General features: G+C 40.3%; 3 protein-coding genes across 5 annotated transcripts; 2 read left to right on the forward strand and 1 right to left on the reverse strand.

Annotated features, from left to right (window-relative positions):
• Positions 1-507: 507 nt before the first annotated feature.
• On the forward strand, positions 508-15,356 carry atad1b (ATPase family AAA domain containing 1b). 2 transcript variants are annotated; one of them, XM_074628524.1, is made up of 11 exons: positions 520-585; positions 622-656; positions 8,003-8,220; positions 8,469-8,567; positions 8,990-9,110; positions 9,429-9,629; positions 10,296-10,402; positions 12,285-12,374; positions 12,643-12,693; positions 12,818-12,948; positions 13,449-15,356. In XM_074628524.1, the coding sequence occupies exons 3-11, from the start codon at positions 8,047-8,049 to the stop codon at positions 13,567-13,569; spliced, it is 1,095 nt and encodes a 364-aa protein (XP_074484625.1). In that variant the 5' UTR covers positions 520-585; positions 622-656; positions 8,003-8,046; the 3' UTR covers positions 13,570-15,356. The 2 variants fall into 2 exon arrangements, with proteins under 2 accessions (XP_074484626.1, XP_074484625.1); XM_074628525.1 differs by having other exon boundaries at positions 508-656.
• A 178-nt stretch (positions 15,357-15,534) lies between these two features.
• On the forward strand, positions 15,535-16,880 carry LOC141763797 (uncharacterized; the record flags this gene model as incomplete). The annotated part of the gene is made up of 1 exon (XM_074628529.1): positions 15,535-16,880. A coding segment is annotated over one exon (1,284 nt), but the record flags the coding sequence as incomplete, so codon positions are not given.
• Positions 16,881-16,921: 41 nt separating this feature from the next.
• minpp1b (multiple inositol-polyphosphate phosphatase 1b) lies at positions 16,922-26,248 on the reverse strand. 2 transcript variants are annotated; one of them, XM_074628523.1, is made up of 7 exons: positions 25,712-26,248; positions 23,132-23,317; positions 22,672-22,866; positions 21,963-22,060; positions 19,352-19,482; positions 18,775-18,908; positions 16,922-18,656 (listed from the first exon to the last, which is right to left on the reverse strand). In XM_074628523.1, exons 1-7 carry the CDS (start codon positions 26,241-26,243, stop codon positions 18,406-18,408), a joined length of 1,527 nt encoding a protein of 508 aa, XP_074484624.1. In that variant the 5' UTR covers positions 26,244-26,248; the 3' UTR covers positions 16,922-18,405. The 2 variants fall into 2 exon arrangements, with proteins under 2 accessions (XP_074484624.1, XP_074484623.1); XM_074628522.1 differs by having other exon boundaries at positions 23,105-23,317.
• Positions 26,249-26,274: the final 26 nt, after the last annotated feature.

A 26,274-nucleotide genomic window follows, 5' to 3' on the forward strand; every position in this document is an offset into this window, starting at 1 on the left:
CGAATTTACAAACAACATGGCTCATAGATCATTGCATTAGAGTAAAAGGACAAGGTGCATACAGAACAATAACAAATAACATATGTAAAATTATACATGAAAATAATAATAAATTAAATTAAGGGCTATAGGGCTGTATACCTGTTATTCATATGCTTCTATTATACTAAGAAGTTTCATTGCATTTTTGTTTTTCATGACTTTAAGGGCTTTTATATAAGAAAGAAACTCAGAATGAAACACATTAAACTTATAGGTTTCACTTTCATATACTTGGATTTGTGCAAATAAAATGTTCCAATAATGAGAATGTTATTCACCAGAAAGTCATCTTTGTTATTGTCCATGACGAGTCCATAAACACCATAAACACCATAAACAATGTTCTTTTGAGAGCAGTTTGTGTTTATTTAGAAGCTGTTGTGTGATTGTAGCTCCTCTGTGTGACCTCCAGCCTGCAGGCGGCGCTAGTGAGTCTGATAGTTACAACTAAATGAAGAGTAGAAGAAGAACGAGCAGCAACCCGCTCCCAGCACCCCCTAAGAAGAAACCCAGGAAGTGCTCTGCTGCTGCGTGTCTACCGGAACACCGGACACCGAACACCGAACACCGGAACACCGGACACCGGACCGACTACCGACTACCGACTACCGGAGGTAAGCAGCGCCGCCACATCCCTCCCGTCAAACCAACAGTTGGTGTTGTGTTCTTCTCCCGGTTTACCGGCGCGGTGTTACCGGAGGCTCTACCGGAGGAGAAGGTCAAGCTAATGCTAAGCTAAGCTAAGCTAACGCTAGCAGCTAGGCTACACAGTGCTTTCGGTTTTATAATGAGACACCGAGGAGCTGCTCCAGGACGGTCCAGGACGGTCCAGGTTCGGTTCTGTTGTTCTCACTAGTTTAGTTTCTGTGTGTTGGTCCTGATCAGTCTCTATCATCAGTCTCTATCATCAGTCTCTATCATCAGTCTCTATCAGTCTCTATCATCAGTCTCTATCATCAGTCTCTAGCATCAGTCTCTATCATCAGTCTCTATCAGTCTCTAGCATCAGTCTCTATCATCAGTCTCTATCAGTCTCTATCATCAGTCTCTATCATCAGTCTCTATCAGTCTCTATCATCAGTCTCTATCATCAGTCTCTATCATCAGTCTCTAGCATCAGTCTCTAGCATCAGTCTCTATCATCAGTCTCTATCAGTCTCTAGCATCAGTCTCTATCATCAGTCTCTATCATCAGTCTCTATCAGTCTCTATCATCAGTCTCTATCAGTCTCTATCATCAGTCTCTATCATCAGTCTCTATCATCAGTCTCTAGCATCAGTCTCTAGCATCAGTCTCTATCATCAGTCTCTATCAGTCTCTAGCATCAGTCTCTAGCATCAGTCTCTAGCATCAGTCTCTAGCATCAGTCTCTAGCATCAGTCTCTATCATCAGTCTCTATCAGTCTCTAGCATCAGTCTCTAGCATCAGTCTCTAGCATCAGTCTCTATCATCAGTCTCTATCAGTCTCTATCATCAGTCTCTATCATCAGTCTCTAACATCAGTCTCTAGTATCAGTCTCTATCATCAGTCTATCATCAGTCTCTAGCATCAGTCTCTATCATCAGTCTCTATCATCAGTCTCTATCATCAGTCTCTAGCATCAGTCTCTAACATCAGTCTCTACCATCAGTCTCTATCAGTCTCTATCATCAGTCTCTATCATCAGTCTCTATCATCAGTCTCTACCATCAGTCTCTATCATCAGTCTCTATCATCAGTCTCTAACATCAGTCGCTATCAGTCTCTAACATCAGTCTCTAGCATCAGTCTCTAACATCAGTCTCTATCATCAGTCTCTAGCATCAGTCTCTATCATCAGTCTCTATCATCAGTCTCTAACATCAGTCTCTAGCATCAGTCTCTAGCATCAGTCTCTAACAGTCTCTATCATCAGTCTCTATCATCAGTCTCTAACATCAGTCTCTATCATCAGTCTCTATCAGTCTCTATCATTAGTCTCTATCAGTCTCTAACATCAGTCTCTATCATCAGTCTCTAGCATCAGTCTCTATCATCAGTCTCTATCAGTCTCTATCATCAGTCTCTATCATCAGTCTCTAGCATCAGTCTCTAGCATCAGTCTCTATCATCAGTCTCTAGCATCAGTCTCTAGCATCAGTCTCTATCATCAGTCTCTATCAGTCTCTAGCATCAGTCTCTAGCATCAGTCTCTATCATCAGTCTCTATCAGTCTCTATCATCAGTCTCTATCATCAGTCTCTAACATCAGTCTCTATCATCAGTCTCTATCATCAGTCTCTAACATCAGTCTCTATCATCAGTCTCTAGCATCAGTCTCTATCATCAGTCTCTATCATCAGTCTCTATCATCAGTCTCTAGCATCAGTCTCTAACATCAGTCTCTACCATCAGTCTCTATCAGTCTCTATCATCAGTCTCTATCATCAGTCTCTATCATCAGTCTCTACCATCAGTCTCTATCATCAGTCTCTATCATCAGTCTCTAACATCAGTCGCTATCAGTCTCTAACATCAGTCTCTAGCATCAGTCTCTAACATCAGTCTCTATCATCAGTCTCTAGCATCAGTCTCTATCATCAGTCTCTATCATCAGTCTCTAACATCAGTCTCTAGCATCAGTCTCTAGCATCAGTCTCTAACAGTCTCTATCATCAGTCTCTATCATCAGTCTCTAACATCAGTCTCTATCATCAGTCTCTATCAGTCTCTATCATTAGTCTCTATCAGTCTCTAACATCAGTCTCTATCATCAGTCTCTAGCATCAGTCTCTAGCATCAGTCTCTATCAGTCTATCATCAGTCTCTATCATCAGTCTCTAACATCAGTCTCTATCATCAGTCTCTATCATCAGTCTCTAGCATCAGTCTCTATCATCAGTCTCTATCATCAGTCTCTATCATCAGTCTCTATCATCAGTCTCTATCAGTCTCTATCATCAGTCTCTATCATCAGTCTCTAACATCAGTCTCTATCATCAGTCTCTATCATCAGTCTCTAACATCAGTCTCTATCATCAGTCTCTAATATCAGTCTCTATCATCAGTCTCTATCAGTCTCTATCATCAGTCTCTAACATCAGTCTCTATCATCAGTCTATCAGTCTCTAACATCAGTCTCTATCATCAGTCTCTAACATCAGTCTCTATCAGTCTCTAACATCAGTCTATCATCAGTCTATCATCAGTCTCTAACATCAGTCTCTATCATCAGTCTCTATCATCAGTCTCTATCAGTCTCTAGCATCAGTCTCTATCATCAGTCTCTATCATCAGTCTCTAGCATCAGTCTCTATCATCAGTCTCTAACAGTCTCATCAGTCTCTATCAGTCTAACATCAGTCTCTATCAGTCTATCATCAGTCTCTATCATCAGTCTCTATCATCAGTCTCTATCAGTCTCTATCATCAGTCTCTATCATCAGTCTCTATCATCAGTCTCTATCATCAGTCTCTAGCATCAGTCTCTATCATCAGTCTCTATCAGTCTCTATCATCAGTCTCTATCATCAGTCTCTATCATCAGTCTCTATCAGTCTCTAACATCAGTCTCTAACATCAGTCTCTAACATCAGTCTCTATCAGTCTCTATCATCAGTCTCTATCATCAGTCTCTATCATCAGTCTCTATCAGTCTCTATCATCAGTCTCTATCATCAGTCTCTATCATCAGTCTCTAACATCAGTCTATATCAGTCTCTATCATCAGTCTCTATCATCAGTCTCTAACATCAGTCTCTATCAGTCTATCATCAGTCTCTATCATCAGTCTCTATCATCAGTCTCTATCATCAGTCTCTATCAGTCTCTATCATCAGTCTATCATCAGTCTCTAACATCAGTCTCTATCATCAGTCTCTAACATCAGTCTCCATCATCAGTCTCTAACATCAGTCTCTATCATCAGTCTATCAGTCTCTAGCATCAGTCTCCAGCATCAGTCTCTATCATCAGTCTCTATCAGTCTCTATCAGTCTCTATCATCAGTCTCTAACATCAGTCTCTATCATCAGTCTCTAACATCAGTCTCTATCATCAGTCTCTATCATCAGTCTCTATCATCAGTCTCTATCATCAGTCTCTATCAGTCTCTAACATCAGTCTCTATCATCAGTCTCTATCATCAGTCTCTATCATCAGTCTCTATCATCAGTCTCTAACATCAGTCTCTATCATCAGTCTCTATCAGTCTCTATCATCAGTCTCTATCAGTCTCTAACATCAGTCTCTATCATCAGTCTCTAGCATCAGTCTCTAACATCAGTCTATCAGTCTCTAACATCAGTCTCTATCAGTCTCTAACATCAGTCTCTATCATCAGTCTCTAGCATCAGTCTCTATCATCAGTCTCTATCAGTCTCTAGCATCAGTCTCTATCATCAGTCTCTATCAGTCTCTATCATCAGTCTCTATCATCAGTCTCTATCAGTCTCTAACATCAGTCTCTATCATCAGTCTCTATCAGTCTCTATCATCAGTCTCTATCATCAGTCTCTATCATCAGTCTCTATCAGTCTATCATCAGTCTCTACCATCAGTCTCTAACATCAGTCTCTATCTCTAACATCAGTCTCTAGCATCAGTCTCTAACATCAGTCTCTATCATCAGTCTCTAGCATCAGTCTCTAGCATCAGTCTCTATCATCAGTCTCTATCATCAGTCTCTAACATCAGTCTCTAGCATCAGTCTCTATCATCAGTCTCTATCATCAGTCTCTAGCATCAGTCTCTAACATCAGTCTCTATCATCAGTCTCTATCATCAGTCTCTATCATCAGTCTCTATCAGTCTCTATCATCAGTCTCTATCAGTCTCTATCATCAGTCTCTATCATCAGTCTCTATCATCAGTCTCTATCATCAGTCTCTATCAGTCTCTATCATCAGTCTATCATCAGTCTCTATCAGTCTCTATCATCAGTCTCTACCATCAGTCTCTAACATCAGTCTCTAGCATCAGTCTCTATCATCAGTCTCTATCATCAGTCTCTATCAGTCTCTATCATCAGTCTATCATCAGTCTCTAGCATCAGTCTCTATCATCAGTCTCTATCATCAGTCTCTATCATCAGTCTCTAGCATCAGTCTCTAACATCAGTCTCTACCATCAGTCTCTATCAGTCTCTACCATCAGTCTCTATCAGTCTCTAACATCAGTCTCTATCATCAGTCTCTATCATCAGTCTCTATCATCAGTCTCTATCATCAGTCTCTAACATCAGTCGCTATCAGTCTCTAACATCAGTCTCTAGCATCAGTCTCTATCATCAGTCTCTATCATCAGTCTCTAGCATCAGTCTCTAACATCAGTCTCTAGTATCAGTCTCTAGCATCAGTCTCTAACATCAGTCTCTAGCATCAGTCTCTAGCATCAGTCTCTAACATCAGTCTCTAGCATCAGTCTCTAGCATCAGTCTCTAACATCAGTCTCTAGCATCAGTCTCTAGCATCAGTCTCTAACATCAGTCTCTAGCATCAGTCTCTAGCATCAGTCTCTAGCATCAGTCTCTAGCATCAGTCTCTAGGATCAGTCTCTAGCATCAGTCTCTAGCATCAGTCTCTAGCATCAGTCTCTAACATCAGTCTCTAGCATCAGTCTCTAGCATCAGTCTCTAGCATCAGTCTCTATCATCAGTCTCTATCAGTCTCTAGTATCAGTCTCTATCAGTCTCTATCATCAGTCTCTATCAGTCTCTATCATCAGTCTCTATCATCAGTCTCTATCAGTCTCTAGCATCAGTCTCTAGCATCAGTCTCTATCAGTCTATCAGTCTCTAACATCAGTCTCTATCATCAGTCTCTAACATCAGTCTCTATCATCAGTCTCTAGCATCAGTCTCTAGCATCAGTCTCTAGCAGGTAGCAGGCTCGTCCCGCCAGACTCAGTTCAACATTTACAGTCTTTCACTTTGTTCTGTTGTTGTGAGTCAGACTCAGCAGTCAGAGTTGATCTGATCATCAGGATCTCTTCAGCAGGTTCTGCTCTTCTGATCGGCTTCATTATAAACATGTTAATTAACAAGTTTCTTGCTTCTTATTCTGAAGAACGAGCAGTTGGACCCTGACTGGAGATCAGGAAGTGTTCACCAGGAGCTGCTGGTTCATCCGGCTGGTCTCCGATATGAAGACTAGTTTAGTGTTTTAATTAGTTTACCACCAAGAAAACATCTCACCAAACTCCATTTAAACACCGTACGGTTTAACCATCCCTCGCTGCCTGCCAGAGAGTAAAGGCTGGTGGAACCTGACTGGAGATCAGGACGGATTCACCAGGAGCTGCTGGTTCATCCGGCTGGAGTAAACAATGAAGAGCAGTTTAGTTTGTGGTATCGGTGACAGTCAAAGACCTTCACTGAGGGGACGTCTCACCACAACCCTTTTTAAAACTCTGTCAATTCACAATTTTCTTCCTTTTGGCCAGAAATCCAGAGCTGTCAGAGAGTTAGTGAAGATCTAAAACTATTAACCAGGAGCCTCTTCTCGATCCGGCTCCTATTCAACATGAGTCCTATCATGTATCGGTGACCGTCCAACACCTGAACCTTCGGTCCTCCACCGTCTTTCTACCGATGCCTAACCATCACCGTTACCCTAAATCCTCCTGATCTCAACCACGGAGGCAGCTGAGGAAATCCTCTCCCCTGACTCCATTTGAAAATCTCACCATTTAGCGTTTCTTTGCTTCTTGTCGAACAGACGAAGCTGGAGGAGCTTCTCTGGAGATCCTCAAAGATCCACCAAGAGCTGCTGGTCAGAGCTGCTGGTCAGGAGCTGCTGGTCTGGAGCTGCTGGTCTGGAGCTGCTGGTCAGGAGCTGCTGGTCAGAGCTGCTGGTCAGAGCTGCTGGTCAGAGCTGCTGGTCAGGAGCTGCTGGTCTGGAGCTGCTGGTCAGGAGCTGCTGGTCAGGAGCTGCTGGTCAGAGCTGCTGGTCAGAGCTGCTGGTCAGAGCTGCTGGTCAGGAGCTGCTGGTCAGGAGCTGCTGGTTAGAGCTGCTGGTCTGGAGCTGCTGGTCAGGAGCTGCTGGTCAGAGCTGCTGGTCAGGAGCTGCTGGTCAGAGCTGCTGGTCAGAGCTGCTGGTCAGAGCTGCTGGTCAGGAGCTGCTGGTCAGGAGCTGCTGGTTAGAGCTGCTGGTCTGGAGCTGCTGGTCAGGAGCTGCTGGTCAGAGCTGCTGGTCAGGAGCTGCTGGTCAGGAGCTGCTGGTCAGGAGCTGCTGGTCAGAGCTGCTGGTCAGAGCTGCTGGTCTGGAGCTGCTGGTCAGGAGCTGCTGGTCAGAGCTGCTGGTCAGGAGCTGCTGGTCTGGAGCTGCTGGTCAGGAGCTGCTGGTCAGGAGCTGCTGGTCAGGAGCTGCTGGTCAGAGCTGCTGGTCAGGAGCTGCTGGTCAGGAGCTGCTGGTCAGAGCTGCTGGTCAGGAGCTGCTGGTCAGGAGCTGCTGGTCAGAGCTGCTGGTCAGGAGCTGCTGGTCAGGAGCTGCTGGTTAGAGCTGCTGGTCAGAGCTGCTGGTCAGAGCTGCTGGTCAGAGCTGCTGGTCAGGAGCTGCTGGTCAGGAGCTGCTGGTTAGAGCTGCTGGTCAGAGCTGCTGGTCAGGAGCTGCTGGTCTGGAGCTGCTGGTCTGGAGCTGCTGGTCAGAGCTGCTGGTCAGAGCTGCTGGTCAGAGCTGCTGGTCTGGAGCTGCTGGTCTGGAGCTGCTGGTCAGAGCTGCTGGTCAGAGCTGCTGGTCAGGAGCTGCTGGTCAGGAGCTGCTGGTCAGAGCTGCTGGTCAGAGCTGCTGGTCAGGAGCTGCTGGTCTGGAGCTGCTGGTCAGAGCTGCTGGTCAGAGCTGCTGGTCAGGAGCTGCTGGTCTGGAGCTGCACGTCGGTCCGGCTCTGATCCGATACCCTCCAAACTCTTATTCCAATAGAAAGATGTGAAATGAACTAGATTCTGTTAGTTTGAGACTCGATGACTCTCTGAGAACTTGTTGTTGTTGTTGTTCCTCTGCAGCCCTGCGTCTACTTCCTGTGACCTCTGACCTCTGACCTCTGACCATGGTGCTGAGGGAGATCCCGGCTGAGAACATCGCCCGTCCTCTGGGCAGGAACGAGGTCATCGGCCTGCTCTTCCGACTCACCATATTCGGAGCCGTCACCTACTTCACCATCAAGTGGATGGTGGACGCCATCGACCCCACCAGGAAGCAGAAGATGGAGGCTCAGAAACAGGTGAGACCGGGAGGGGGCGGGGCTGTGAGTCTTCTGGTACAGGTGAGACCGGGAGGGGGCGGGGCTTAGAGTCATGTGGTACAGGTGAGACCGGGAGGGGGCGGGGCTTAGAGTCTTCTGGTACAGGTGAGGCCGGGAGGGGGCGGTAGTAACTGATGGGATGGTAACCGATGGTAAATGATGTAACGTGGAGATGTCATCATGTGATGTCATCATGTGACTGACTGGTCTCCCCCCCCCCCCGTCAGGCGGAGAAGTTGATGCGTCAGATTGGAGTGAAGAACGTGAAGCTGTCTGAATATGAGATGAGCATCGCCGCTCACCTGGTCGACCCGCTCAGCATGCAGGTAACTACACACAAATACACACATACTCACAGTACTACTGATATTAATACAAAAGGTACAACTAAAAGTAGATTTACCGAAATTAAAATTAATATAGTATTTGTTACTTCAACAATATAGACATTATAAACTGTTATATTAATAATAAACTCCAGTTATAGATGATATATTAATAATAAACTGCAGTTATAGATGATATATTAATAATAAACTGCAGTTATAGATGTTATATTAATAATAAACTGCAGTTATAGATGTTATATTAATAATAAACTGCAGTTATAGATGATATATTAATAATAAACTGCAGTTATAGATGTTATATTAATAATAAACTGCAGTTATAGATGTTATATTAATAATAAACTGCAGTGAGAGATGTTAAACTGCAGTTTTAGATGTTGTATATGAATGTGTTGTAGATCACGTGGAGGGACATCGCCGGTCTGGACGAGGTGATCACAGAGTTGAAGGAGACGGTGATTCTACCTGTTCAGAAGAGACACCTGTTCCAGGGATCCAGACTGCTGCAGCCACCCAAAGGTAGGTAGGAAGGAAGGAAGGAACGAAGGAAGGAAGGAAGGAAGGAAAGAGGGGCAAACAAAGTAGTGAGAAAAGAAGGAAATAAAATGCATTGAGGGAGGAAGGAAGGATGGAGGAGTGAAGGAAGGAAGGAATGAATTAAGGGAGGAAGGATGGAGGAGTGAAGGATGGAAGGGAAAAAGGGGAGTAAGTAAGGAAATAACTATGCAAGGAAGGAAGGGAGGTAGGAAGAAGCAGAGAGGGAGGGAGGGAAGGAAAGAAGGAAGTAAGGTAACATGGCGTACAGCACCATGTACTGACCCGTTGTCATGGTAACAGGTGTGCTGCTGTACGGGCCTCCGGGTTGCGGTAAAACGCTCATCGCCAAGGCGACGGCCAAGGAGGCGGGCTTTCGTTTCATCAACCTGCAGCCGAGCACGCTGACGGACAAATGGTACGGAGAGTCCCAGAAGCTCGCCGCCGCCGTCTTCTCGCTGGCCGTCAAACTGCAGCCGTCCATCATCTTCGTCGACGAGATCGGTGAGTGTTTACACGCACGACGGATCTGTCAATCACAGCTGCGGCGTCCAATCACGTGGTCTGAATGATGGTGGGGGCGGGGCCAAAGTCTGGATCACTTTCATGTGTTAAAAACAAACTAAACCTGAGAACAAAGCTGCAACGATTACTCACTTCATGTAGCAGTGGATTAACAGAAAAATCATTTAAACACTATTTGGATTATTGATTTATTTGTTTCAGTCATTATACAGCAAAAATTCCCCCAAAAAATGTTCCTATATTTTACTAATCATTTTCTGATATTTTTCACATATGTCTGAATACTGGACAGCAGGATAAAAAACAAGATCAATAAATGAATCTTCTAAAAACAAATGCATAGCGCGCTGTAGAGCCAATCATTATCACCGCAGGTCTATTGATCTGCTGGTATGATTATTAATAATGGGGATGAGTCCATATGCTGTTGAATCTGTGCTGAGACAACTTGTCTGAAACGAGTCGTTGTGTGAAACAGACTGAGTTTACAGCTGCATTAGATGCTGTTACCTTTAGACCAGGCTAGCTGCTCCCCCTGATTCCAATCTTTATGCTAAGCTAAGCTAACCAGCTGCTGGTATCAGTCTGAACATGTGACCGTCAGACAGGAAGTAGATGTTAACGAGTGACTCGGTGTGTTCACAGACTCGTTCCTGAGGAGTCGGTCCAGCTCGGACCACGAAGCCACTGCCATGATGAAGGCCCAGTTCATGAGTCTGTGGGACGGACTGGACACCGACATCCACTGCCAGGTAAACACACACCGTGCACACCAGTAAAGGGCCAGATCACCCAAAATGATAAGTAAAATATGTGAAAAATATCAGAAAATTGTTAGTAAAATATGTGAAAAATGTCAGAAAACTATAAGCAGTATTTGTGAAAAACATCAGAAAATTATTAAAATATGAGAAATATCAGAAAAATATATTAAAATATCTGAAAAATATCAGAAAATCATTAGTAAAATATGTGAAAAATTTCAGTAAAATATGTAAAAAATGTCAGAAAACTGTTAGCAGTATTTGTGAAAAATATCAGAAAATTATTATTAAAATATCAGAAAATTGTTAGTAAAATATGTGGAAAAAAACAGAAAATTATAAGCAAAATATGTGAAAGTTATTAGTAAAATATGTGGGGGAAAAAAATTATTAGTAAAATGTCAGAAAAGTATAAGAAAAATATGTCAAAATTATTATTCAAATATATGAAAAACATCAGAAAAATATTAGTAAAATATGTGAAAAATGTCAGAAAATTGTTAGTATTTGTGAAAAATATCAGAAAATTATTAGTAAAATATGTGAAATATATCAGAAAATTTAGTAAAATATGTGATAAATATCGGAAAATTATTAGTAAAATATGTGATAAATATCGGAAAATTATTAGTAAAATATTTGAAAAATATCGGAAAAACTCAGTAAAATATGTAAAAAATATCAGAAAATTATAGGAAAAATGTGAGTTATTAGTAAAATATGTGCAAAAAAACATAAAAACTTATTAGTAAAATGTCAGAAAAGTATAAGAAAAATATGTCAAAATTATTATTCAAATATATGAAAAATATCAGAAAATGATTAGCAGTATTTGTGAAAAACATCAGAAAAATATTAGTAAAATATCTGAAAAATATCAGAAAATTGTTAGTAAAATGTGAAAAAAATCAGAAAATCATTAGTAAAATATGTGAAAAATTTCAGTAAAATATGTAAAAAATGTCAGAAAACTATTAGCATTTGTGAAAAATATCAGAAAATTATTATTAAAATATCAGAAAATTGTTAGTAAAATATGTGAAAAATATCAGAAAATTATTAGTATTTGTGAAAAATATCAGAAAATTATTAGTAAAATATGTGAAATATATCATAAAATTTAGTAAAATATGTGATAAATATCGGAAAATTATTAGTAAAATATTTGAAAAATATCGGAAAAACTTTCAGTAAAATATGTAAAAAATATCAGAAAATTATAGGAAAAATGTGAAAGTTATTAGTAAAATATGTGCAAAAAAACATAGAAACTTATTAGTAAAGTATGTGAAAAATGTCAGAAAACTTGGCAGTATTTGTGAAAAATATCAGAAAATTATTAAAATATGTGAAAAAAATCAGAAAATTTTAGTAATATGTGAAACATCAGAAAATTATAAGAAAAATATGTGAAAGTTATTAGTAAAATATGTGGAAAAAAAACAGAAAATTTTTAGTAAAATATGTGAAAAATGTCAGAAAACTATTATTAAAATATATGAAAAATATCAAAAAATTATTAGTAAAATATCTGACAATTATTAGTAAAATATGTGAAATATCAAAAGATTATTAGTAAAATATGTGAAAAATATCAGAAAATTATAAGCAAAATATGTGAAATTTATTAGTAAAATATGTGAAAAAAAATATATATTAGTAAAATATGTGTAAAATGTCAGAAAAATATGTGAAAATTATTAAAATATGTGAAAAATATCAGAAAATTATTAGTAAAATATGGCCATCGCCATCTTGGTTTTTGGTCGTCGTACTAACAATACTTCTAATAATAACTACTAATAAGTTTTAGTTTATAATATTACTGGTGTGTGTGTGTGTGTGTGTGTGTGTGTGTGTGTGTGTGTAGGTGATCATCATGGGGGCCACTAATCGTCCTCAGGACCTGGACTCTGCTATTCTGAGGAGGATGCCCACCAGGTTCCACATCAACCAGCCCGTACGTGCACGCACACACACACACACACACACACTGTCTGTATCCGTGTCTGTTGTTAAACAGAGTTTAAGGCAGCCGTTGCTGCTACAGTCCAGCAGGTTAGACATTAATCAGTTGGATCATTTCATCTGTTTCCTGTCATCTGATTTATGATATCCTGCCTGTATTTCAAAATAAGAGCATGTGTTTGTCCACGGTCACAGATGGGCTGAGTGTGTGTTTTTATAATGTAACTGTGTGTGTGTGTTGTGTTGTGTTGTTCCTGCAGAGTGTGAGGCAGAGAGAGTCGATCCTCAAGCTCATCCTGGAGAACGAGAGCGTGAGTTCACCTCAAACACATCACGACCACTTCACTGACTCTCTGGAAAATAGAGACTTCACTCACCTCAGAAGCCTTCAGAGACACGTCTCCTCTGATCACCTGTCTGTCTGTCTCTCTGCAGGTCGACCTGTCAGTTGACCTCGTTGACGTTGCCAAGGAGACCGACGGTTTCTCAGGAAGTGACCTCAGAGAGATGTGTCGCGACGCCGCTCTGCTCTGCGTCCGAGACTTCGTCCACGCTCAGAACGACAGGTACCTGTCTCTCTGTCCGTCTGTCTCTCTACCTGTCTGTCTCTCTACCGGTCTCTCTCTCTACCTCTCTCTCTGTCCGTCTCTCTCTCGGTCTGTCTGTCTCTCTACCTGTCTCTGTCTCTCTCTCTACCTGTCTCTCTCGCTGTCTGTCTGTCTCTCTACCTGTCTGTCTCTACCTGTCTCTGTCTCTCTCTCTACCTGTCTCTCTCTCGGTCTGTCTGTCTCTCTACCTGTCTGTCTCTCTACTTGTCTCTCTCGCTGTCTGTCTCTCTGTCTGTCTGTCTCTCTACCTGTCTACCTGTCTCTGTCTGTCTCTCTACCTGTCTACCTGTCTCTGTCTGTCTCTCTACCTGTCTGTCTCTCTACCTGTCTGTCTGTCTGAGCATCAGGACACGTTTAGTCTTCATATAACATGTTCTAATAATATAATTATTAGAACATGTTTGATCATTGGAGCACATTTGTATTTATATATATTTATATATGTCTGTGTCTCTCAGTCCATCAGAAGACTTCATCCGTCCGATCCATCAGACCGACCTCCAGAAGGCCATCGGGAAGATGAAGAAATCCAAGATGGCGGGTGGTCATGGCGCTCTGTTGCACGCTGCCTTGGACTGAACACACACACACACACACACACACACACACACACACACACACACACTGATCACATGACGACCTCAGCCTGCAGTGGAGGGTTTGATTCCGACCCGACCGACCGGTTCATCAGCTCAGCCGTACGTACCTTTTGTTGTTGTTTTTTGGATCAGCTGATGTCGGACGTTAATAAACAAACCCTCAACCTGACCTCTGATTGGCTGCTGCTTTCTACTGTAAATAACATCAAGGAGTACTACATTACCCATGATCCTCAGCAGCTGTGACATCAGACCGCTCTACATACAAACCTGATCTTTTATTGTGAAAATCCTCCCTCCCACAGGTCAGTTATTTCCTGATAGTTTCACAGGATGTTCCCTGGAAAGAACCGTAACATTAGCTGTTAGTTAACGGTATTCTATTAGATATGTACTCCCATTTAGATGAAGAATAGATATAGATATATATATATTTATTTTTTTTCAAAAATAAGTACAAAATGTATTAAAAATAATATATTTACATAATAGTTAGTTAAATTAATAAAAAATATTGTAAAAATAGTATAATAGATTGGTAGAGGGAAATAAATTAGTTTGTAATTTAATTGAACTGATTAAAGGAGAAGTATAGATTTGTATTGATGTATTCAGTTATAGTTTGGGAGCTTCAGACCTGAAGAGTTTAATAAATATATACATTTATTTACATTTGATAATAATTCCTCATGAAGTTTCCTGTAAAGAAGCGTGGAATGAGGTGTTAGTGTTCGTTATCGGTCAAATGGAGACTTCAATTAAATATTGACCCTATTATATTTAGATTTTAATCCTTTTTTTCATCTAAAATTAGTACAACCTTCTGAAAACAAAATGTATTCAAATTCATATATTTATATAATATATTTAGTTAAATAATTAAAATGTATTGTAAAATGAGTATAATAAATTGGTAGAGTACATTTTTTTTTTTTACTGATTAAAGGAAAAGTATAAAGCTTTATACTTATTTGAATCATATATAAATAACAATATTTTGTATTTATTGATGTATTCAGTTATATTTTAGTTTGGTTTTATAAGATAATAATTTCACGGATGTTTCCTGTAAAGAATTTACTTTTTGTACTAATTTTAGGGAAAATAGGAATTCTCCATTTAAACCCTCGTCATAAATTATTTATGGTTTATTAAAGTAATGACATTTTCTGTACGTTCAGCTGATCTGACTTAAAGACAGACTCATATCAGATTTTAATTAATTATTAAACACTAGATAATTCATAACAAATATATTAGTATACAAACTCTTCCAGGGACATTAATATAAAGTTATTAGGGAATAACTCACCTGTTTGATGCATTCTTTGCCTTGATTGATGTTTTTAAGTGTAAAACAGAAATAAAAACATGTTGGAGCTGAACATGTTTTCATCTTGTTCATCAAGTGTACTTTATTATTTGTATTATTATTATTCTGATGTTTGAATGTTTACAGAACTGAACTGTGGTTTTGTGATGGAGAGCAAAGTTTCCACTAAGAATCATTTCCTTAATTATGATGACTAAGCAGCAGATATTCGCATGAGACTGAAAACCTTTTGGTTTTTTTACATAAAATTTCATAAAGGTTTTTAGATTTTCTCAGTAATGAATGGATTATTTGAGTAATAACTTCATCTGAACCACGGAGCCGGTTCGGTAGCAGAACAACAGAGGATGGATGGTTTCATGTTTTTTATTGCCTGTTCCGTTATGATGTAATTAATAAAGGCTGGATGATGGAATAAACATGTGAGAACATAACAAGCATGTTTTTGTGTTTAATGACGGCAGACGGTTTATATGTATATATATATATATATATATATATATATGACATCATATCAGATTTATGTCATAACATATATATATATATATATATATATATATGACATCATATCAGATTTATGTCATAACATATACTCACAAGTAAATCATTTCATACGCACAGATATTAACTGTTACTGCTACTCGCACGACAAAAGTCCTCACACACCGATTAGAAAAAAACGTCATAGTAGCAGGAGGGACCACCAGGAGAAACCATCGGGAGAAACCACCGGGAGGAACCTCCAGGAGAAACCAGCAGGAGGGTCCACCAGGAGAAACCATCGGGAGAAACCACCGGGAGGAACCTCCAGGAGAAACCAGCAGGAGGGACCTCCAGGAGAAACCATCGGGAGAAACCACCGGGAGGAACCTCCAGGAGAAACCAGCAGGAGGGACCACCAGGAGAAACCATCGGGAGAAACCACCGGGAGGAACCTCCAGGAGAAACCAGCAGGAGGGACCTCCAGGAGAAACCATCGGGAGAAACCACCGGGAGGAACCTCCAGGAGAAACCAGCAGGAGGGACCACCAGGAGAAACCATCGGGAGAAACCACCGGGAGGAACCTCCAGGAGAAACCAGCAGGAGGGACCTCCAGGAGAAACCATCGGGAGAAACCACCGGGAGGAACCTCCAGGAGAAACCATCGGGAGAAACCACCGGGAGGAACCTCCAGGAGAAACCAGCAGGAGGGTCCACCAGGAGAAACCATCGGGAGAAACCACCGGGAGGAACCTCCAGGAGAAACCAGCAGGAGGGACCTCCAGGAGAAACCATCGGGAGAAACCACCGGGAGGAACCTCCAGGAGAAACCAGCAGGAGGGACCACCAGGAGAAACCATCGGGAGAAACCACCGGGAGGAACCTCCAGGAGAAACCAGCAGGAGGGACCTCCAGGAGAAACCATCGGGAGAAACCACCGGGAGGAACCTCCAGGAGAAACCAGCAGGAGGGACCACCAGGAGAAACCATCGGGAGAAACCACCGGGAGGAACCTCCAGGAGAAACCAGCAGGAGGGACCTCCAGGAGAAACCATCGGGAGAAACCACCGGGAGGAACCTCCAGGAGAAACCAGCAGGAGGGACCTCCAGGAGAAACCAGCAGGAGGGATCACCAGGAGAAACCATCGGGAGAAACCACCGGGCGGAACCTCCAGGAGAAACCAGCAGGAGGGACCTCCAGGAGAAACCAGCAGGAGGGACCACCAGGAGAAACCAGCAGGAGGGACCACCAGGAGAAACCAGCAGGAGGGACCACCAGGAGAAACCAGCAGGAGGGACCACCAGGAGAAACCAGCAGGAGGGACCACCAGGAGAAACCAGCAGGAGGGACCAGCAGGAGGGACCAGCAGGAGGGACCAGCAGGAGGGACCACCGGCAGTAAACTCATAGTATAGTATGTTATAATCCTTTAAACTAATATTCTATACATATATATATATCGTAGTTTAGTACGAGTGGATGTTTCTGTAACTTTGATCATAAATAAAAGATGAACTCTTTGTTCTGCTTCATCTGTGAAAAACGTTTATTAAAGCTTTTCAGTTTAAAACATTTGGCATCCATCATTCTGCAGCAGGAAGTCCACCAGGAAGTCCACCAGGAAGTCCACCAGGAAGTCCAACAAAGAAGCAGAAGCACCGAGACCACCCTGACACCGGCTGATTCTAAGCTTTAGACTGGTTTAGGCACAACGACCTCCAAACTACACGACAAGGACAATAAGAATCATTCACCTCATCATCTCCTTAAAGGGACTCTTATTGTGAAAAGACTGACATGTGAGGAAGCTTAGCGAAGCTGAATAAATAAATAAAGAACTTAAAGCAAATTAAATCCTGAAGAAAAAACCATCATCTCCCCGACTGACTCTGGTTAACCCTTTAAAGGCTCAGTTCACCAAAATAAAACACCCAGAACAAGTTCAGCTGACACAGATCTACTTTCCTTTAAATAAAGACACCTGGGGCCGTATTCATAAAGCTTTAAGAGTTAAAGGTTCAGGTTTAGAGGTTAAAGGTTCAGGATTAGAGGTTGAATGTTCAGGTTTAGAGGTTAAAGGTTCAGGTTTAGAAGTTAAAGGTTCAGGATTATAGGTTGAATGTTCAGGTTTAGAGGTTAAAGGTTCAGGTTTAGAAGTTAAAGGTTCAGGTTTAGAAGTTAACGGTTCAGGTTTAGAAGTTAACGGTTCAGGTTTAGAGGTTAAAGGTTCAGGTTTAGAGGTTAAAGGTTCAGGTTTAGAGGTTAAAGGTTCAGGTTTAGAAGTTAAGGTTCAGGTTTAGAAGTTAAGGGTTCAGGTTTAGAGGTTAAAGGTTCAGGTTTAGAAGTTAACGGTTCAGGTTTAGAAGTTAACGGTTCAGGTTTAGAGGTTAAAGGTTCAGGTTTAGAAGTTAACGGTTCAGGTTTAGAGGTTAAAGGTTCAGGTTTAAAGGTTAAAGGTTCAGGTTAGGAGTTAGCTAGCTAGTGACTGAGCGCTTCACACTAAACTAAACGAAACAGACTTTGTGGATTTGATAAATGATCTTTTAAATGTTCAAACATCATCGGTGTGATTCATGGAGCAACTCTAACGGGATCAAAACATTATCATCAACTAAGGACCTGCTGATGTTCCTCTGAGACGCGTCACCACTCCCTTTAAACTCGTCTCAGAAGAACTCAGAACGTCACATTAAAGCAGATCTAAAGACATGTTTCACATCAGTTCACCAGATGGAGGTCATGTGACCCAGAGGCTCATATCCATTAAGGCTTCATGTCTTTACTGGAGAACCTGGTTCCTCTAGACCGGACCGGAGAACCTGGTCCCTCTAGACCGGACCGGAGAACCTGGTTCCTCTAGACCGGACCGGAGAACCTGGTTCCTCTAGACCGGACCGGAGAACCTGGTTCCTCTAGACCGGACCGGAGAACCTGGTTCCTCTAGACCGGACCGGAGTACCTGGTCCCTCTAGACCGGACCGGAGAACCTGGTTCTGGTTCACTCAGAGTTCTGTGTTTGGTCCGCGACCTCCGGTCCTCCCCTCACACTCCCTGTGGAAGTCGCAGCCGTCCAGCAGGTGGCGGTACGTGGCCCGGACGTCCCGGTACAGCGGCGCGTCCTCCGTCAGCCCCGGGAATCGAACCGGAGACTCGTTGACGAGCAGCTGCAGCCGCGGACCTCGCTGGCAGTCGTACAGGACGAAGAGCAGGTTGGCGGCGTACGGGACGATGAGACTGGACCGGAAGCTTCTACCTGAGAGACGCAACAGGTGAGACACACCGTTAATGTTTTATACCTGAACTCCTCCTGCGATGGATGAACAACGTCCCCGTCTCTGATTGGACGTGAGGACGGGGGCGGGGCTTGGTACCGTGCTGTGTGTGGTAGTTGTCGGCGGTGGGCGGAGTCTGGTCCTTGTAGAGTCCCAGGAGGGAGAGAAGGGGGAGGAGCGTCTCGGCGTGACCCACCAGGATGGAGGCCGGCTCAGGTGACGCGTCCGTGGACCTGCCGGACACCAACGGGCACCGATTATCAATAAAGTTCATTCAAAACACATTACTGTCAGCTTCCTGTCCTCTGTGTTCCTTCAAATGTAGTAGAATGAAGTATTAGTAGAAACCAAGATGGAGACGGAATGAAACCAAGATGGAGACGGACAGAAACCAAGATGGAGACGGACAGAAACCAAGATGGAGACGGACAGAAACCAAGATGGAGACGGACAGAAACCAAGATGGAGACGGAATGAAACCAAGATGGAGACGGAATGAAACCAAGATGGAGACGGACAGAAACCAAGATGGAGACGGAATGAAACCAAGATGGAGACGGAATGAAACCAAGATGGAGACGATGAAGAGGGGTCGCTGCAGTTGGTTGTTTTTAATAACTCTAATAATTGTATGATAATGAGAAACTAATTAGTTTCCTGTGATGTCATCACCAACCTGCGGGGACGTCCGGCTTTGTCGAGCGTCCTGAAGATGTGATGAAACAGAGGACAGCTGGACAGACTGCTGATGGAATGACCGTGAGAGCGCTTCCAGTACTGCTTCAGGTCCGACTTGTACTCCAACACCTGCAGACAGACGGCAGGTAAACCTCACTAATATTAATATCATTAACTCTAATACAAACTACATGGAACTAAGACTGTAGCAGTGTGTCTGTAGTAGTGTGTCTGTAGTAGTGTAGTTGTGTCTGTAGCAGTGTCTGTAGCAGTGTGTCTGTAGTAGTGTGTCTGTAGCAGTGTGTCTGTAGTAGTGTGTCTGTAGTAGTGTAGTTGTGTCTGTAGCAGTGTGTCTGTAGCAGTGTGTCTGTAGTAGTGTGTCTAGTAGTGTGTCTGTAGTAGTGTAGCAGTGTGTCTGTAGTAGTGTGTCTGTAGTAGTGTGTCTAGTAGTGTGTTTGTAGTAGTGTAGCAGTGTCTGTAGTAGTGTGTCTGTAGTAGCATGTCTGTAGTAGTGTGTCTGTAGTAGTGTGTCTGTAGTAGTGTAGCAGTGTGTCTGTAGTAGTGTGTCTGTAGTAGCATGTCTGTAGTAGTGTGTCTGTAGTAGTGTGTCTAGTAGTGTGTCTGTAGTAGCATGTCTGTAGTAGTGTAGCAGTGTGTCTGTAGTAGTGTGTCTGTAGTAGTGTGTCTGTAGTAGCATGTCTGTAGTAGTGTAGCAGTGTGTCTGTAGTAGTGTAGTTGTGTGTCTGTAGTAGTGTGTCTGTAGTAGCATGTCTGTAGTAGTGTATCTGTAGTAGTGTGTCTAGTAGTGTGTCTGTAGTAGTGTAGCAGTGTGTCTGTAGTAGTAGTGTGTCTGTAGTAAGTGTCTAGTAGTGTGTCTTTAGTAGTGTAGTTGTGTGTCTGTAGTAGTGTGTCTGTAGTAGTGTGTCTGTAGTAAGTGTCTAGTAGTGTGTCTTTAGTAGTGTAGTTGTGTGTCTGTAGTAGTGTGTCTGTAGTAGCATGTCTGTAGTAATGTGTCTAGTAGTGTAGCAGTGTGTCTGTAGTAGTGTAGCAGTGTGTCTGTAGTAGTGTGTCTGTAGTAGTTTGTCTGTAGTAGTGTAGCAGTGTGTCTGTAGTAGCATGTCTGTAGTAGTGTAGTAGTTTGTCTGTAGTAGTGTAGCAGTGTGTCTGTAGTAGTGTGTCTGTAGTAGTGTAGTTGTGTGTCTATAGTAGTGTGTCTGTAGTAGTGTGTCTGTAGTAGTGTGTCTGTAATAGTGTAGCAGTGTGTCTGTAGTAGTGTGTCTGTAGTAGTGTGTCTGTAGTAGTGTGTCTGTAGTAGTGTAGTTGTGTCTATAGTAGTGTGTCTGTAGTAGTGTGTCTGTAATAGTGTAGCAGTGTGTCTGTAGTAGTGTGTCTGTAGTAGTGTGTCTAGTAGTGTGTTTGTAGTAGTGTAGCAGTGTGTCTGTAGTAGTGTGTCTGTAGTAGCATGTCTGTAGTAGTGTGTCTGTAGTAGTGTGTCTAGTAGTGTGTCTGTAGTAGTGTAGCAGTGTGTCTGTAGTAGTGTGTCTGTAGTAGTGTGTCTGTAGTAGTTTGTCTGTAGTAGTGTGTCTGTAGTAGTGTGTCTGTAGTAGTTTGTCTGTAGTAGTGTGTCTGTAGTAGTGTAGCAGTGTGTCTGTAGTAGTGTGTCTGTAGTAGCATGTCTGTAGTAGTGTAGTAGTTTGTCTGTAGTAGTGTGTCTGTAGTAGTGTAGCAGTGTGTCTGTAGTAGTGTAGCAGTGTGTCTGTAGTAGTGTGTCTGTAATAGTGTAGCAGTGTGTCTGTAGTAGTGTGTCTGTAGTAGTGTGTCTGTAGTAGTGTGTCTGTAGTAGTTTGTCTGTAGTAGCATGTCTGTAGTAAGTGTCTAGTAGTGTGTCTGTAGTAGTGTAGTTGTGTGTCTGTAGTAGTGTGTCTGTAGTAGCATGTCTGTAGTAATGTGTCTAGTAGTGTAGCAGTGTGTCTGTAGTAGTGTGTCTGTAGTAGTTTGTCTGTAGTAGTGTGTCTGTAGTAGTGTAGCAGTGTGTCTGTAGTAGTGTGTCTGTAGTAGCATGTCTGTAGTAGTGTAGTAGTTTGTCTGTAGTAGTGTGTCTGTAGTAGTTTGTCTGTAGTAGTGTGTCTGTAGTAGTGTAGCAGTGTGTCTGTAGTAGTGTGTCTGTAGTAGTTTGTCTGTAGTAGTGTGTCTGTAGTAGTGTAGCAGTGTGTCTGTAGTAGTGTGTCTGTAGTAGCATGTCTGTAGTAGTGTAGTAGTTTGTCTGTAGTAGTGTGTCTGTAGTAGTGTAGCAGTGTGTCTGTAGTAGTGTAGCAGTGTGTCTGTAGTAGTGTGTCTGTAATAGTGTAGCAGTGTGTCTGTAGTAGTGTGTCTGTAGTAGCATGTCTGTAGTAAGTGTCTAGTAGTGTGTCTGTAATAGTGTAGCAGTGTGTCTGTAGTAGTGTGTCTGTAGTAGCATGTCTGTAGTAGTGTGTCTAGTAGTGTGTCTGTAGTAATGTAGCAGTGTGTCTGTAGTAGTGTGTCTGTAGTAGTGTGTCTGTAGTAGTGTGTCTGTAGTAGCATGTCTGTAGTGAGTGTCTAGTAGTGTGTCTGTAGTAGTGTGTCTGTACCTTGGCGTCGTCCTCATCAAACAGGAAACACCAGGGAGAGTTCAGAGACTTGATGGAGAGCTCGTAGGAACACAAGAAGAACGCTGCTTCAACCAGATCTACAGGAGACACACAGGGACCAGAACTCAGACCAGATCTACAGGAGACACACAGGGACCAGAACTCAGACCAGATCTACAGGAGACACACAGGGACCAGAACTCAGACCAGATCTACAGGAGACACACAGGGACCAGAACTCAGACCAGATCTACAGGAGACACACAGGGACCAGAACTCAGACCAGATCTACAGGAGACACACAGGGACCAGAACTCAGACCAGATCTACAGGAGACACACAGGGACCAGAACTCAGACCAGATCTACAGGAGACACACAGGGACCAGAACTCAGACCAGATCTACAGGAGACACACAGGGACCAGAACTCAGTCCAGATCTACAGGAGACACACAGGGACCAGAACTCAGTCCAGATCTACAGGAGACACACAGGGACCAGAACTCAGTCCAGATCTACAGGAGACACACAGGGACCAGAACTCAGTCCAGATCTACAGGAGACACACAGGGACCAGAACTCAGTCCAGATCTACAGGAGACACACAGGGACCAGAACTCAGACCAGAAAGACCAACGTGCGTGCGTGTGCGTGCGTATGCGCGCGTGCGTGCGTGCGTGCGTGCGCGTGCGTGCGTGCGTGTCTGACCCGGTGTGAGTTGCTGCTGATGAAGACCCAGTTTCTCGGCCATCCTCTTCCTCACGGCCTCCATCTCCTCTCCGTGTTGGAACTTCTCCACCTCCAGGAGCGCCGTCCGGTTCTTCTCCACACCCTCCACGTAACCACGGCAACGCTCGAAGAACCGCATCAGCTCGTCGTCCACCTGGTGGCTGTACTGCACGTCTGCACACACAGAGAGTACTAGTACTTTACTCTAGTACTTTCTACTTCTACTGTGTACTACGTTTACCTGCTTTAGTTACTTTACTGCAGTATTTACTACTTCTACTGTGTACTACCTGTCCTCACTCACCTGAGCGTCCCACCTGTCCTCACTCAGCTGAGCGTCCCACCTGCCATCCCTCACCTGAGCATCCCACCTGTCCTCACTCACCCGAGCGTCCCACCTGTCCTCACTCACCTGAGCGTCCCACCTGTCCTGCCTCACCTGTCCGTCTCCAGTGCTGCTGCAGTCCGTCCTGAAAGGCCTCCACGCTGCTCACACAGCGATGCTTGGAGCTGCTCCTCAGACTGATCCTCCTCCTGTTGTCCTCCGACAGGAGAGACGGGAACAAGACGGACAGTCGTCTCGCCAGCTGACGGAGGTCCTCCCTGCCCTTCATCACCAGCTGACCTGAGGAGGAGGAGGAGGAGGAGGGGGAGGAGGAGGAGGAGGAGGAGGAGGAGGAAGAGAGGAATTTAATATAAATATTTTCTGTTATATTTTAGTAATTTAATAGAATCATTATAAACATAATCATTAAATATATAATAAACATTAAATAAATAATAATATATATAATAATAAACATTAAATATATAATAATAAACATTAAATATATAATAATAAACATTACATGTATAATAATAAACATTAAATATATAATATATAATAATGATAAAAATTAAATATAATATATATAATAATAAACATTAAATATAATATATATAATGATAAACATTAAATATAATATATATAATGATAAACATTAAATATAATATATATAATGATAAACATTAAATATATAATATATAATAATGATAAACATTAAATATAATATATATAATGATAAACATTAAATATATAATATATAATAATGATAAACATTAAATATAATATATATAATAATAAACATTAAATATAATATATATAATGATAAACATTAAATATAATATATATAATAATAAACATTAAATATAATATATATAATAATAAACATTAAATATAATATAATAATAATAAACATTAAATATAATATAATAATAATAAAAATTAAATATAATATAATAATAATAAACATTAAATATAATATAATAATAATAAACATTAAATATAATATAATAATAATAAACATTAAATATAATATAATAATAATAAACATTAAATATAATATAATAATAATAAACATTAAATATATGATATATAATAATAAACATTAAATATAATATAATAATAATAAACATTAAATATATGATATATAATAATAAACATTAAATATAATATAATAATAATAAACATTAAATATAATATATATAATAATAAACATTAAATATAATATAATAATAATAAACATTAAATATAAGATATAATAATAATAAACATTAAATATAATATAATAATGATAAACATTAAATATAAGATATAATAATGATAAACATTAAATATAAGATATAATAATGATAAACATTAAATATAATATATATAATAATAAACATTAAATATAATATAATAATAATAAACATTAAATATAATATATATAATAATAAACATTAAATATAATATAATAATAAACATTAAATATAATATAATAATAATAAACATTAAATATAAGATATAATAATAATAAACATTAAATATAATATAATAATAATAAACATTAAATACAAGATATATAATAATAAACATTAAATACAAGATAATAATAATAAACATTAAATATAATATAATAATAATAAACATTAAATACAAGATATATAATAAAACATTAAATATAATATAATAATAATAAACATTAAATACAAGATATATAATAATAAACATTAAATATAATATAATAATGATAAACATTAAATATAATATATAATAATAAACATTAAATATAATATATATAATGATAAACATTAAATATAATATAATAATAATAAACATTAAATATAATATAATAATAATAAACATTAAATACAAGATATATAATAATAAACATTAAATATAATATAATAATGATAAACATTAAATATAATATATAATAATAAACATTAAATATAATATATATAATGATAAACATTAAATATAATATAATAATAATAAACATTAAATATAATATAATAATAATAAACATTAAATACAAGATATATAATAATAAACATTAAATATAATATAATAATAATAAACATTAAATATAATACAATAATAATAAACATTAAATACAAGATATATAATAATAAACATTAAATATAATATATATAATGATAAACATTAAATATAATATAATAATAATAAACATTAAATATAATATAATAATAATAAACATTAAATATATGATATATAATAATAAACATTAAATATAATATAATAATAATAAACATTAAATATAATATAATAATAATAAACATTAAATATAATATAATAATAATAAACATTAAATATAATATAATAATAATAAACATTAAATATATGATATATAATAATAAACATTAAATATAATATAATAATAATAAACATTAAATATAATATAATAATAATAAACATTAAATATAATATAATAATAATAAACATTAAATATAATATAATAATAATAAACATTAAATATATGATATATAATAATAAACATTAAATATAATATAATAATAATAAACATTAAATATAATATAATAATAATAAACATTAAATATAATATAATAATAATAAACATTAAATATAATATATATAATAATAAACATTAAATATAATATAATAATAATAAACATTAAATATAATATAATAATAATAAACATTGTTTCCGGTAGTATCTCTCAGCCGGTTCCTCACCGTCCATGTCGTCGGTGTACCACATCTCCCAGCGGTTCTGGATGTCCTGCAGCCAGCTGGAGGTTCTGCTGGAGGAGCTCCCGGTGGTCCTGGTCCCGGTCCCGGTCCCGGTCTCCTCCCTCCGGACCAGCTCGCTGAGCGTCCGGATCTTGAGGATGTTGTGGTGGGTCGGGTACCGGGCTCCGTGCCTGATGACGGCGGTGAGGTGGACCGGCTCGCAGCTCTCTGAGCCCGGTGGTCTGAGCACGGTCCGGTTCACCGTCAGCCCGTCCAGCAGCAGAACCGGGTTCACCTCCTGGTACCGGGTCTTAGTTCCGAAGTAACCGGCGATGAGCGGAACCGACAGAGACGAGACCAACCGGGTCAGAGCCAGGACCAGCAGCCCGGTTCCGGTTCTGCTCGGTGAACCGGAGAACATCATGAACCCGTTAACGGTTACCGGCTGCTGTTGTTGTTCCGGGTTCCGGTGACCTTTGACCTCTCTGACGGTCGACCGGAAACTGTCACGGAGACTCAAAACTTTCATAAACATCAACTAATAACAACCAAAATAAACACACAAC

This window comes from Sebastes fasciatus, unplaced genomic scaffold, assembly GCF_043250625.1.
Source record: "Sebastes fasciatus isolate fSebFas1 unplaced genomic scaffold, fSebFas1.pri Scaffold_44, whole genome shotgun sequence".
NCBI lineage: Eukaryota > Metazoa > Chordata > Actinopteri > Perciformes > Sebastidae > Sebastes > Sebastes fasciatus.

Coding starts and splice junctions, on each gene's coding strand:
- atad1b (XM_074628525.1), top strand. CDS start 8,047: ATGGTGCTGAGGGAGATCCCGGCTGAGAACATCGCCCGTCCTCTGGGC. Junction 9,630..10,295: donor CATCTTCGTCGACGAGATCG/GTGAGTGTTTAC, acceptor GTGTGTTCACAG/ACTCGTTCCTGAGGAGTCGG. Junction 12,949..13,448: donor GTCCACGCTCAGAACGACAG/GTACCTGTCTCT, acceptor TGTGTCTCTCAG/TCCATCAGAAGACTTCATCC.
- minpp1b (XM_074628522.1), bottom strand. CDS start 26,243: ATGTTTATGAAAGTTTTGAGTCTCCGTGACAGTTTCCGGTCGACCGTC. Junction 22,061..22,671: donor TCAGCAGCAACTCACACCGG/GTCAGACACGCA, acceptor TGTCTCCTGTAG/ATCTGGTTGAAGCAGCGTTC. Junction 19,483..21,962: donor TTGATGAGGACGACGCCAAG/GTACAGACACAC, acceptor GTCTGTCTGCAG/GTGTTGGAGTACAAGTCGGA.